A 12,392-nucleotide genomic window follows, 5' to 3' on the forward strand; every position below is an offset into this window, starting at 1 on the left:
TATATATATATATATATATATATATATATATATATATATATATATATATATATATATATATATATATATATATATACATATATACACACACATTCTGATTTTTGCAGTAGCAACATTTAAGGGTGGATAGTGACCCAAAGTAGCAATTCATTTTTTCATGTAACATCAAATCACAATTCTTTTTATACACTTTAAATTTTAAGGTATCAAATGGTAAGCTCTCAAAGGATGCCCCGATGAGTAAGCACTTGGAAACAGTAGGAAAAGCTCCCTTTTAACAGTAAGAAACCTCCAGCAGAATCAGGCTCAGGAAAGGGCAGCCATCTGCTGCAACAGGCTGGGGGTGAGGGGCAGGGAAACAAAACAAAAAGTACACTATGGAAGAGAGCCAGATTAATGATTAAATACACAGTGTGAAGAAGAAATGCTTAGTGCATCATGGTAAATCCCCCAGCAGCCTGATCCAGCCCAAATCTTAAAAGCAGAGAAGATGCCTTTCTCCTGAATCCAAACTGGGAGATGGTTCCACAGAAGAGGGGCCTGAAAGCTGAAGACTCTGCCTCCCATTCTACTTTTAAATATCCTAAGAACCACAAGTAAGCCTGCATTCTCAGAACTAAGTGCTCTATTGGAGCATTATAGGTCTGTAAAATGGGCCCGATTATTTAAGACCTAGTATGTGAGGAGAAGAACTCTAAATTTGAATCTGGATTTAACAGGGAACCAGTGAAGAGAAGCCAATATGGGTGAAATGTGCTCTCCCTCCCTCTCCGGAGCATTTTGGATCAACTGAAGGCTTCAGTTCAGTACATTTCTTGGCAACATGTTTCAAAAGAACGTTTTTATAGTTTAACAAATCCAGACTGCAGGCAATTACATGTTTACACTTAAAAATCTTTAATCATATTAGTAAAATTACAAAGCCAAAATCATCCTCTAAGAATGACCAAAGTGGTATAAATGCATAAGATCAATACACAGGATTCAATTTATTCTTTTTCTTCCTGAAGATGTTTATTTGTATTTTTTCAGATTTCAAATATCTTTGAACAGATGTTCAACATTATCAGTCATAAATCACTGCCCAGCAGTTCATACATGATCCGCTTTGCTTTCAGTCACTTCTCTGTTAGTTTGGGTGTTTTCCCAAGTCTCTTCACAAATCTTTATTAAATCCTCCAGGAAATGACTCACCATCTCCTTACCCCTCTCCTCCTCCCCTTCCACCTTTAACCCCTTTATCCTGATCAAAATCTGCTCCACACTTCCAATTCTCTCCCGAGGGTGCAAACTTTCCCCCCTTATATCCTTCTCTGCCTCCTCTCCTCCTCCTTCCTCTGCTCGGAGGTACTTCATTAAATGCTCTCTGATGCCCGTCCCCTCCTCGCTGGCCAGCGACGCGCCGAGCCCGAGCATGTCCTGTGACTGACTTACGCTGAGCAGGTGTAAGAGAGCCTGAGAGAGTGTGTGTCGCAAGCTGGCGCTGTAGCGGTACTCCAAGAAGTCGTTGGTGTCTTCGCTGTTCTCAAGGGCTGTCGCGAGGGAGCACCACACACGGGTGAATCGCTCTGTGTCTCCATAGCAGCCGCGGTGGGCGGGAACTGCAAGGGCAGCGGCAGATTTGATCCGCACTTTAAAGTTCTTACAGGAAGTAACAACATGGCAGAGCGCAGAGAACGCTTCGTGAGACCAGGCAGCTGAGTCTGATGAAGAGATGGACATGAGCAGCTTTTCAAAAAAACTGAAATCCAAATAAATCACTGCTGGAGACATTTTGCACAGCAGCCTCCTTCAAATGTAATGCTTTAACACTGACAATGTATGATGGTTTTACAGCCCTGTGGTTAAAAACTTACCTAGCGGCAAGGCGGGGTTTCTGAAAGCATTTCCCAAAGCATAACAGGCGTTCCATCTGACCTTCATCGTAGCCTCTGATTGGACCGTTTTAACCAGAGCACGCACTGCATCTTCCAGCGGCTGCTGGAACGCGGGTCTGGTCATCTGACTCTGCCGCAGGAAATGAAGCAGATTCCCGAGAGCGCGCACTGCATTAGACTTCACCTGGTAGGGATCGAGGGAGGACGTAAGTACACTCTACAAGATCTAACAGATGAATTCGGGGGCGTTTTAAAATAACCTGCATGTTTGTGTGAGTGTGAAAGCGTAGCTGCTCGCACCCTGTCTTTGTCTGCTGCTGCTCGCGTGGCTGCCTGCAGCATCTTGAGGAGCAACATGTCTGATAACTCTTCCTGGAAGTCCACACCTACACTCTCCCTGGTTAAAGAGAAACAAGATCAACTGTTTATAGGCATTAAGTATATTTTATTCTACCCTTTTAATATGATTTCAGTCTGTTCTGAGATTATATGTGTGGTACATCCATGCTGTCTTACATATTAACAATAAGAGTGTCTGTGAGGTTCCCAAGGGACCAGGCAGCCTTGGCACGCACATTTGTAGATCGATCATCGAGCGCAGCTAGGATAGTGTTTGCAGTATCAGCCACAAACATGACATCCTGAAAAGAAGAACATAATTTTTCTATTTTTTTTCCAGAGGTTTACATATCTTGGATTCAAAATATCTGATTTAAATTGTAAATTGTGGTCATAGCTGGTGATTAGCACACCTACCTCTCTCAAGCAGGGGAACAGTACGTAGATCCCCAAAGCCCTGACGGCTGCCGTCTTCACCAGGTAGTTTTCAATGTAGGTGAGTCCCAGCAGCACAGTGATGCACATCAGCTGGGTCTTGTCCTTAAAAACAACAGTACACATACAGCGCCGTGAAGCTTGGCAGCACTAGTGCAGAAAAACAAGTCTAATAAAAGGGGATAACTCACAGGCAGCTGTGCAAAGGCCTGCGGCAGAATGGAGGAGAGCGTGTCACAGGCGCTCGCCTGCAGCGTGGGATGTTGCTCATTCTGCAGCGCTCGGTTTAACGGGCCGCTCAACACTTCTGACCAAAACTGCACCACCTGTATTGTACACACATTGATTAAATTAACACACATTAATGTGGATTAGAGGGATTTTTTTAAAATATAACCTGTTCTTAATGCCTCCTTTTACTGTTGCTAAAGCCTGCACAGAACTGATCTGTACCTCAGTGACAGCAGCTTAACTCTCAGTCTGTGCTCAACCTGTAGATCATATGAAATCATGTCCCTACCACTGTGAGTATGAGTATTTCAGGAAATTTCAGGTTATCTTTATAATTACAAAGAGCTTTTCCATCTAAGGTCTCTGGGGTCTTTGAACTCAGGTTTTACACTTCTGAAAAATTATTTTACAATCTCTTAGAAATGCACATCAGTGTGTGAGGAGAGAAAACATGACATTAGTGTCAAAGTCTGAAAAAGGTTTGCTTAAATGCTCTAAAACGTTACATAAATATATATTTTAAACCTGTCTGTTACATATGGATATTAAGAATAGCACTTACACTTAGATTTTAACCCTAAATTTGCTGAATCCATCTTTGAAACAGGCGAATGAGGATTTGTCCAAAAAGAACGAAGTGCATTTGTTTAAACCTCTGTAATCGTATGCTGTGTGTAGTGCACTGTGTAGAAATGATCTGCATTTACCTGGCTTATGGGGACCCTTGAGCTCTCAGGCACGTTGTTTTCTGCTCTGTACTGTTGAATTATTCCCGAACCAAACTCCTCTAGCAACTAAATAAAAGACAGATGTTATTTCTAAATATCTGATACTTGTTTTATTGTGTACTGTTGCAGGATCAGTATTCAATTTATACTGCTATATTATATAGAGGGCATTACTTTTGCTCCGTGCAGCTGTATGGAGGTGTCCGTCTCCCCAAGACAGCGTGCGCTCACTTGCCCAATCTCACACAGATAGTGTTGAGTTAGAGGGAAGTAGCCACGCACCAGGTGAGACAAGACCTGAAACACAGGAGATTAAAAACATCTTCAGACTTTAGAAATGCCTGTTTGGAGCTTCCTGTCTGGCTCATTATTGCTCACCTGCAGAGCTTCAAGTCGAACAGGAGGTGGCTCTAAAGCAGCACCCCCACCCACTCCTTCGCTGTCTGATTGGTCCTCTCTGGGTTGAGTCACTAGTGTCACACAGAGCTGCAGCAGCCACAGTCGCTGGCTGTCCTCTTCCCCTGGTGTGTGAGGAATGTGTGGGGAGTGTGTGCTAGAGCTCCGCTGGGAATGTTTGACTGGTGTACGAGAGGGTGAGGACACCCCGTCTCTTTGTCTCCAGCTGAGGCCCAAGTCCTGTGGCGTAAACGCACCCGTGCTGCTGCTGTGATCTGGCTGCTGGAGGAGCAGCTGCACCTCAGGGAGAGGAGCCTGCGTGGTCACCAGAGCGCCATAAAGTGTCAGGACTGACACACGCACATTCACATCTAAAGAAGGACAGATTGTTGTGTGGACGGTAACAGACTTCAGTGTCTTACATCCTATTGGCAGTTATTTCAGCGTGCCGACAACATACAGACCTCTGTGGCGCACATACGGACGAATCTGCTTCCAGAGCTGAGTGAGCAGGCCAGGTCTGAGGCGGTGATAGGGAGCGTTGGCTACCAAGTAGGCCAGACACTAACAGACGGAGCAGACGCATATTTACAGTGTGGATAACAAAGATGCATGTCAGAATTCAGCACTCTCTCAGCTCATTTCACATGAAACTCATATTGTAATTTACATCCTGATAAACACCACAAAAAAGACAAACAGTGACTAATCCTCTTATTTATATGCACACACAGACTGCAAACATGTGACCTTACACAGTAAAAGTATGTGAAGTTATTCAAAGTGTTAGCAGGCAATATGCAACCATATAGCTAAACTGGTAATTGTCACAACAAATTCTGTTTATTTTTTGCGTCAATACTGAAAAACAACAACAACACTAATACTGCCCAGACTTATTCTTAATTCTATTTTTATGTCCGAATTTGAAAAGCGCAACTTTCAAAGACTATTCCAGAGTCTTTTCAGAACTTTTTAACACTATAAAAATCACTTAGAATACTTGTTTACTTTTGCATTATAGCGCATTTCATTACTGGAACCTGAACATATCGCATGTAATGAAATAAATGTAATTAAACCCTAATGGATTCATTAAGTTATCAGTTTTCGGTCATACTTTATGAGACTGAGGGTGTAATTCCGCTGAAATTAAATGGAGTTTAAATGTAATTATGTTTACCTAATAAGTTTTTACAGGAAAGAAAAAAAAATCATTATGCTATAGTCTGTAACATCTGGGTTTATATTAAAGTTCAACTAAGAAATATTGACAGTAGCTGTAACCCAAAAGAGAAATCCAAAAGAGAAAGAGATGAAAGATAAAAAGTGTTCGTGGAGAGCAAATAATCGTACCTTTATGACCTGCGTGAGAGTCTGTGGGGAGGTCTCGGCCAGCAGGGCCAGACTGAGGGTGCGGTGCAGCTCTCTGATAGCAGTCGCCAGCGTGAAGGAGAAAGGGGTGTAAGATGTTCGAGGAGACGCCGTATCTTCAGCCACAGCCAGGAACTGCCGGGAGCTATCCAGCATGGCTGACAACACCTGAAGTGCACACAACCTCACCTGGAAGGGGGGTCAAGAGAGAGATGTTACAATCGTATCGGTCCAGAACTGCACAGTGTGTGTGTGCGTGTGTTGTACCTTTGGAGAGAGGTCCTTCAGAATAATTGTGAGGAGAGTAAGAGGCGGTGATCCCCCGATGGGAGAGTCGGGGATGAAGGAAGACCAGTAACCGTACAGAGTTCTCTTCTCTACTGCTTTCACCACAGCTAACAAACAGTGCAGCGCCCCCTGGCGCACACGACCGTGGTTCACTCTGAAAGAGTGTAAACAGTAAAAAAAATTAAAAATTAAAAACCATCTATTGAAACTTTTAAAAGATGCACATGCATGGGAGAAAAAATATTTTATTAAGGGTCTTTCTGTACCTTAATTTGCTCTGTGCGTTGCCCTCTAGGTCGGAAAATTCAGAATCAGAACTGTTTAGTTTCCAGGATGGGTAAAGAAATGAGGCAGGCTGTTTTTCCTCCGCCCTGCCTTTCGGAGGCGCAGGCACAGTCTCTGCATCTCCTTCCTCTCGTTCATCCCCTCTGCTCTCCTCGGTTTTCGTCTTCTTTCCCTTACCTTTAGATTTCCTCTTTTTATTCTTTGGAGAGAGAAATACAGTCAATTAAAAATCAGAGTTTCCTCAGTGTTTTTAAATATGGCCATTGCTGGTATCAACACTCTTCTTACCCCTGAAGCTTTTCCTGGCACAGCAGCATCCTTTGGTGGCTCTAATGATTTTGGCGATTCTGCAGTTTTTGCTGCGGAGAGACTCTCGTACTGCGGTAAAGGTGCTGGATAAAGTACAGCCAGCCACTCCACAATCACACCTGGAGCCCCCTGGAACATGAGTCGCTGCAGAATACATGAGCAGGACTCCATATTAATACTCAACTCAACAAAAATTAATCAATTCATAATAATTGTGCACATGTGGTGAGATTTTACACCTTAAGTGCAGCCAGTACAGACCCGAGCTCCTCCCCTCCACCAAATTTCCACTTCCCACCTGAGAGACAACACTGAAGTCCCTTCAGAGCTGCTTGGATCACCTGCGCAGATTACACAATTTTATATAAGCAGGATTGAATTAATCTGTTTCTCGTTTAAATGTTTGTTGTTGAGTATCCAGTACCATGCAGTAGAAGAGCTCATCAGTGTCGGGAGGTTTGGTTGACTGCAGCGTTTTCAGGAAGGCTCGGAAGCACACACTTCTGTACTGATCATCCAAAGGCGGCTGACCAGGTATCCTGCAGGGACAGAGGCAGACGATTAGAGCGACAAATACAAGCTCAAAGATGGAGAAACTGGCACTGTGTCTCATTCAAGTTCCAGATTCGAAGCAGCTCTTCAGAAATCAGATTATAGACACTACATCCAGGCTTTCATATAGCCTGCAGTTTACACAGATAAAAATGGTTACTGGCTCAAGCATGTTGTAGCAGTACCTGAGACAGATGTTGGCCATGCAGGTAAGAGCAACGCGGCGCAACTCCATGTTTGACTGAGATGGAGAACTATACTGCAGGAGGAATCCCTCTTCACCCAGTAAGTCGCTGAGGTGCTACAAATATATATACAAAAAAATCTTGACGTAAATAGTCAACAGTTAGGGCACACTTTTCGGAAAGTGCACTAAATATCTACCTGGTGGCACTGAGGTCCATTCCCATAGACTACAGTGGAGAGTGCCAGGAGGACGTCTGTGTGGGTCCACGTACTGCATACTTTCAGTGCACCTGCAGTATAGTTCACAAGTACATCCAGCGTGTGCTCATCCATTATTACCTTAAAAATAAAAGACAAATGTGGCTGTAAGTGCAATATATCCCAACAACTACACAAGCTTTTATGACATCCCATTCTGTTAGTATGGAGTTGGTTGTTGTGATATTAGAGTTTCCACTAAGAGAATCCTCTGCAGGCTTGTAAATTTCATCCTCTCATCCAGAAGAGCATTTATGAAGCCAGACACTGATGTTGGAATCTCTGTTCTAGTTCATCCCAAAGGTGTTTGACGGTTGGATCAGTTTGGCATATTCTTCCGCATCAAACTCATCCTAGCACACCTTTAAGGAGCTTGCTTTGTGCACAGGGGCAGACCCAAGTTGGCACACTTTCCCTAAAGCATTAAGATATGCCTTTACTGGAACCATCAACCCAGGCCAACAAACTTTATAGATGGCCCACTGCTGTCGGATATTTGGTGATGCAAAGCTGCTTGGCCATAGAAACCATGCCACCAAGCTCTCTATATACGGTTTTAATGCCTATTGAGGTCTGGATGTCTGTGGTTATTGATTTATTGCTTCCACTTTGCAATAATACCACTTAGTTGGCATTGGTCATCCTGTTATAGTACCACACTCGACTTCACTGATTTTGTTCATCTGTGTCAACGAGACTGAACGAAACACCTCAGTTCAGTGACAACCCAGTACTTTTGTCCATATAGTGTAAATGCGACGAAAGCAGTCCTAACAATAAATAAGTGTACATGTGGCACAAGCGTGACCTGTTACCTTCAGCTGGTTGAGCAGATGATGGACAACCTGGCAGAGTTTGATGACTAGATGCTCCTGAGTCAGGGGCACAAGACAGCTGGCATGTTTCAGCAGAGAACACACGTCCTGAAATGGAAATAAGGAGGCTCACCAATACAGAAAAAAAATGCTGATGTCACAGTTGTTGGTTTAGTTTAGAGCGAGTCTCTTATTGATTATATGGTTATCCTCGGGGCTCTGAAGTGCGTGGGTTTATGGCTATTTCAGTGTTTATTCATCCCACCTCTGCTTCTAAATACAGAGGCGGCAGACTTTTATAGAGTTTGTGTCGCTGAAAACAGACTACAGGTCCAAAGCGAGTGTCCATACCTCTGGACGGATGTTGACAGCGGGCTCGAAGGTCCTGTTGTAGTTTTCGGACAGGAGTTGGTCAAAGAGCAGGTTGAGCTCCTCTTTGAGTTGGACCGAGTCTGCTCGCAGGGCTCTCAGTTTTATGGCGCAGTTGGAAAACAGTTTCTCGGCCTCCGACTGTGAGCCGGGCCCCCAACCGGACGGCTCCATGGGAGTGAACGGAGCGGCCTCAGCGGACAGAGGCACCGGGGGGAAAGCAGACACACCACCGCGGACAGGAGCCGGGTGTGACAACCCGCTCTGAGCCGCCATTACTTCTACTATCTCCTCGGTGGTTATTGGGCTTTCTTTAAAGCATCATATCCAAGAGTTCAGCTCATTACCGCCCCCCTGCGGTGAAAACCAGAAAACTATCCATTTTACAGCGTTTACCGCCAGCAGTTTTGTACAGTATGGAGGCTTGTTTCTTCCACTGAAAAAATACAATAAAATAATATATTTTTTATTTTTTTGCTATCCAAAAGTCGAAAATTTTAAAAATTTCACATTAGGCAACTCAAAATTTTGAATTAGTTAAAGTAAACTTTTGCCTGCATGCGTAATCAACTTTATTTCACTGGCAGACATTAGCTTCCACATAGTTTGATTTGCCATTTATTTATTTTTTCTAAAATGGTGCTTAACATTGCTTTCTTGTGAAAAAAAATACAGTAAACTGTAAGACTGTAAGGCTGCATTACGGCACATTACACAAGAACTTAAGTGTTGAATAAAGGTGTTCATACCAAATACTAGCTTTTAAGATCATTTGAAACTGTACAAATTCAGTTTTTGCCTCATACACCGCATTGTACATGCACAAAAAAAATTTCTGCATTTCCAAACAAGTGGTACTCTATATCTGCCTATTCGCAGTTATGTCCGAGCACCTAAAGTTTAGATGCATCACAATGCTTCAGAATACATGGGAGATAAAGTGCTCGACAGCCCAACAGGGTGCCAAGCCATTAATAGCTCATGGAAGTGAAATGAATTTAAAGCACACAGAACACATTTTGAACCAATTTACTGTTAAAGTTTTTTTCTGGTCAATATGATGAAAATATCACAATGACTACTCACTGAATTACATTCCCAAAGATCTACAACAACACTACAAGTGTCAAAAGGAATGTTTAGGCATGTACAAAACCCTTAAAATCTCAGTATTTTGCATCCTTTATTTCATGTAAGCAACAGTCTCAGCATGGTTTGTCAGTGAAAATCAAAAGGATAACAAAAAAAGGCTATTGCTCATTTTAATTCAATGAAAATAAATTATACAGTCATGTGAAATAACATACAAAGTCTGTGCCACCACAGCACAGCAAATTACTGGGAAGTCATGAGCCATAATGAGTCTGTTAGAAGTGCAGAGGCTGACTGAGTGCTGTCACCATAAGTCATTTTATATTGGCATTTTCTATGAATGACACATCACCAGTCCAGGCATTACACAAGCTCAAAGCACCAGCCACTGTTGGTAGTAGTGTTGCAGCAGACAAAAATAATAACAGGCTGAAGACAGCAAGAAATTAGGAGGTAGTCATGTAGCAAATGGGAGAAGAAATGCTGAAATAGTTTAGGAGCCCACGTCTCAGCCAGACTTGAACAGCAGAATAGCCACTTGACCCAGGTAGAAGTAGATGAAATGCTTCGTCTCATGTGTCACATAGCTGCCAAAGTTCCTCCCAACAATGCAGTGCCATGTGGGGTTGTACTTCTTGTCAAACTCCTGCAGGGGAAGACACATTAGCATCTTCTTGGCAAAAATGCATGCAACAAGTTTGCGCTACTCGTTTTATTTTGAAGCAACAGCAACATACCTTTTTGACATAGGCGGCGATATCCTTCTCAATATTATACTTTTCCATGGCCTGCATGGCACAGTCCACTGCATCCTGCTGCATTTCATCAGACATGTCCGCGTTCTTGATCACAGCCTTCTTGTCACCCATGTTGGCTTTCTGACTGCAGGAGACAAAGCAATCTTTACCGTGTCCGCTCAGCTCTTCCCTTCTCATGACATCACTGCTATCACACAATGTGCCTAAGGAAGCGGTCACTGGCTGCAGGGGTGCCTTTTATTTACTTTCATTTTGAATAGATGATTTACATGATTTGCAAGTGAGAGCTAAATGAAACCAGGACACTATCCAAAACAGCTGATGGAGATAGGGGTCCCTTTTATTGAGGTCCCTCGTGTAATTTAAGACATTAACATAAAGGGCCCTTTATGTTAGGATCACAAGAAATAGAAGCCATGCGTCGCTGGCATCATTATTTGGTAAATGCTTCTGGAATAGCCCAGTTTAACCATTGCAACACGCAGTATCGCTAATTTAACCCAACAATGGTGTAAGTGCTCCGATTACCAGGTTTGCAAATAATGTGCAGCAAGTAAGGTAAGAGCCTGAGAACGTGGATGAGCACGCGGGGTACAGAAACCTCACCCCTCGCGCTGACCTGCTCACTGTGACAATAAGCAGCAAAGGTTAGAACCAAACGTGCATTTTACTCTTACCGTCTTTCAAGAAAGTCTTAACGTGCAACGGTGTGCGACGAAGGGACCGCGCAGGTTTTTCCTTTATTTATGCAAGGAAGTGTGCCCCCGTGCGTTCCGCCCTCCACTTCACATTCACCACGTGATTGGCTCGAGCGAAGCCTCCACCCTGCCATTGGCGTGGTTTTACTTGCGGACAGCACCCCGCATCTTATTTCCACCCAGAATGCACCGTTTCACCCGTTCCCTCCCCCAACTTGCCCCATTGATCCAGGTGATTGGTGTGCAACCCCCCTCGGGCCCGAAATATGCACTTTCATAACTAATAAAATAGTTATGAACAAGATTTGAGTTTTTTCAAATCATGTAAAAAACACAGGTTCAAATTGTCCTGGTTTCTCCCTTTTCCACAGTCCTCAGTACCTCACAGTAACATTAAATTATACCTGTTATGATCATTTTCAACTTCATATGGTTTATTCTTGGGCTCCCATTGCATGACTCATAATCATCCTTATTTATTCATGCTGGTATGACTGTAATTTTATTTGGTGTCCATTTCTACCCTCTTTCAAAAAGGTAGTGTAGATAACCAAGACCCTAAACTGAGGCATCGCAAATGTGCCCAGAAGTTTACTTTCATTTATCACAACCATAAACATCACAGTCCTTTTGTGTGTTAATGATTTCTTTGAACTGTTCTTTTTGATGATTTTACAGCAAACATCTTTAATGATTTTAAAGAAACAAGTTGGAATTATTTTGGATTCTCTATAATCCACAGAGAGTCAATTTTGTGCACACACTCGCTTAAATCATTTAAGTTGTGCTGAAAGTTCTACAGTGTTTTTTAAATTGATAAGACCTATTAACTTCTCATTGATTGTCACGATTGACTATAAATGGTAGTTTCTTTGCCAACACATAAAGTGTTTATTTGACAGCAGTTGGTGGATTGACCAATGGGGAAGTCCAAGGAACTCTTTGGTGAAGATCTAAGGAAGAGGATTGTAGATCTACACAAGTTGAGAAGGTCTCTTGGAGTGATTTCTAAACAACTGCAGGGTCCAAGATTATGAGTTCAAACACAAGTACATAAGTACAGGTCATTCAGATGTGTCACCACTTTTCCAGTGTCTGGAAGAAGACCTAAACTGTCACTGAAATTGGTTAGTACGTTCAAGGGAACCTCCAAGGCTCAAGCATGCCATTAACTGGAACTGCTGGAACACCGGGGTCACTGTCCACTGTCACCATTAACTGAGATGTCAAGCTTGACTGAAATTTCCAGCCATGAACAAACCAAATGCCTGGAGATCCTACATACCCCGTGAACATACCCCACGGTATGACACAGGATATGCTTAGAGGAGTAAACGTGAGGCTTTGAAAAGTAATACTGTACTAGCTGCCAACCATGCCAGTGGTACTGGTACACTGCACA

General features: G+C 43.0%; 2 protein-coding genes across 3 annotated transcripts; both read right to left on the reverse strand.

Moving 5' to 3' along the window:
- Nucleotides 1-109: 109 nt before the first annotated feature.
- Nucleotides 110-8,839, reverse strand: heatr6 (HEAT repeat containing 6). Its single transcript, XM_085174306.1, has 20 exons — nt 8,425-8,839; nt 8,074-8,181; nt 7,199-7,339; nt 7,000-7,115; nt 6,687-6,801; nt 6,502-6,603; nt 6,242-6,406; nt 5,935-6,152; nt 5,648-5,822; nt 5,363-5,569; nt 4,471-4,570; nt 3,989-4,377; nt 3,785-3,907; nt 3,590-3,676; nt 2,843-2,977; nt 2,634-2,756; nt 2,394-2,518; nt 2,178-2,274; nt 1,857-2,061; nt 110-1,703 (listed from the first exon to the last, which is right to left on the reverse strand). Exons 1-20 carry the CDS (start codon nt 8,716-8,718, stop codon nt 1,093-1,095), a joined length of 3,636 nt encoding a protein of 1,211 aa, XP_085030432.1. The 5' UTR covers nt 8,719-8,839; the 3' UTR covers nt 110-1,092.
- Nucleotides 8,840-9,455: 616 nt separating this feature from the next.
- dynll2b (dynein, light chain, LC8-type 2b) lies at nt 9,456-11,113 on the reverse strand. Of its 2 annotated transcripts, none has more exons than XM_085174307.1 (3): nt 10,970-11,113; nt 10,272-10,416; nt 9,456-10,180 (listed from the first exon to the last, which is right to left on the reverse strand). In XM_085174307.1, exons 2-3 carry the CDS (start codon nt 10,401-10,403, stop codon nt 10,043-10,045), a joined length of 270 nt encoding a protein of 89 aa, XP_085030433.1. In that variant the 5' UTR covers nt 10,404-10,416; nt 10,970-11,113; the 3' UTR covers nt 9,456-10,042. The 2 variants fall into 2 exon arrangements, with proteins under 2 accessions (XP_085030433.1, XP_085030434.1); XM_085174308.1 differs by having other exon boundaries at nt 10,272-10,412; nt 10,970-11,085.
- Between the last annotated feature and the right edge of the window lie 1,279 nt (nt 11,114-12,392).

Source organism: Neolamprologus multifasciatus, chromosome 10 (genome assembly GCF_963576455.1).
Source record: "Neolamprologus multifasciatus chromosome 10, fNeoMul1.2, whole genome shotgun sequence".
Lineage (NCBI taxonomy): Eukaryota > Metazoa > Chordata > Actinopteri > Cichliformes > Cichlidae > Neolamprologus > Neolamprologus multifasciatus.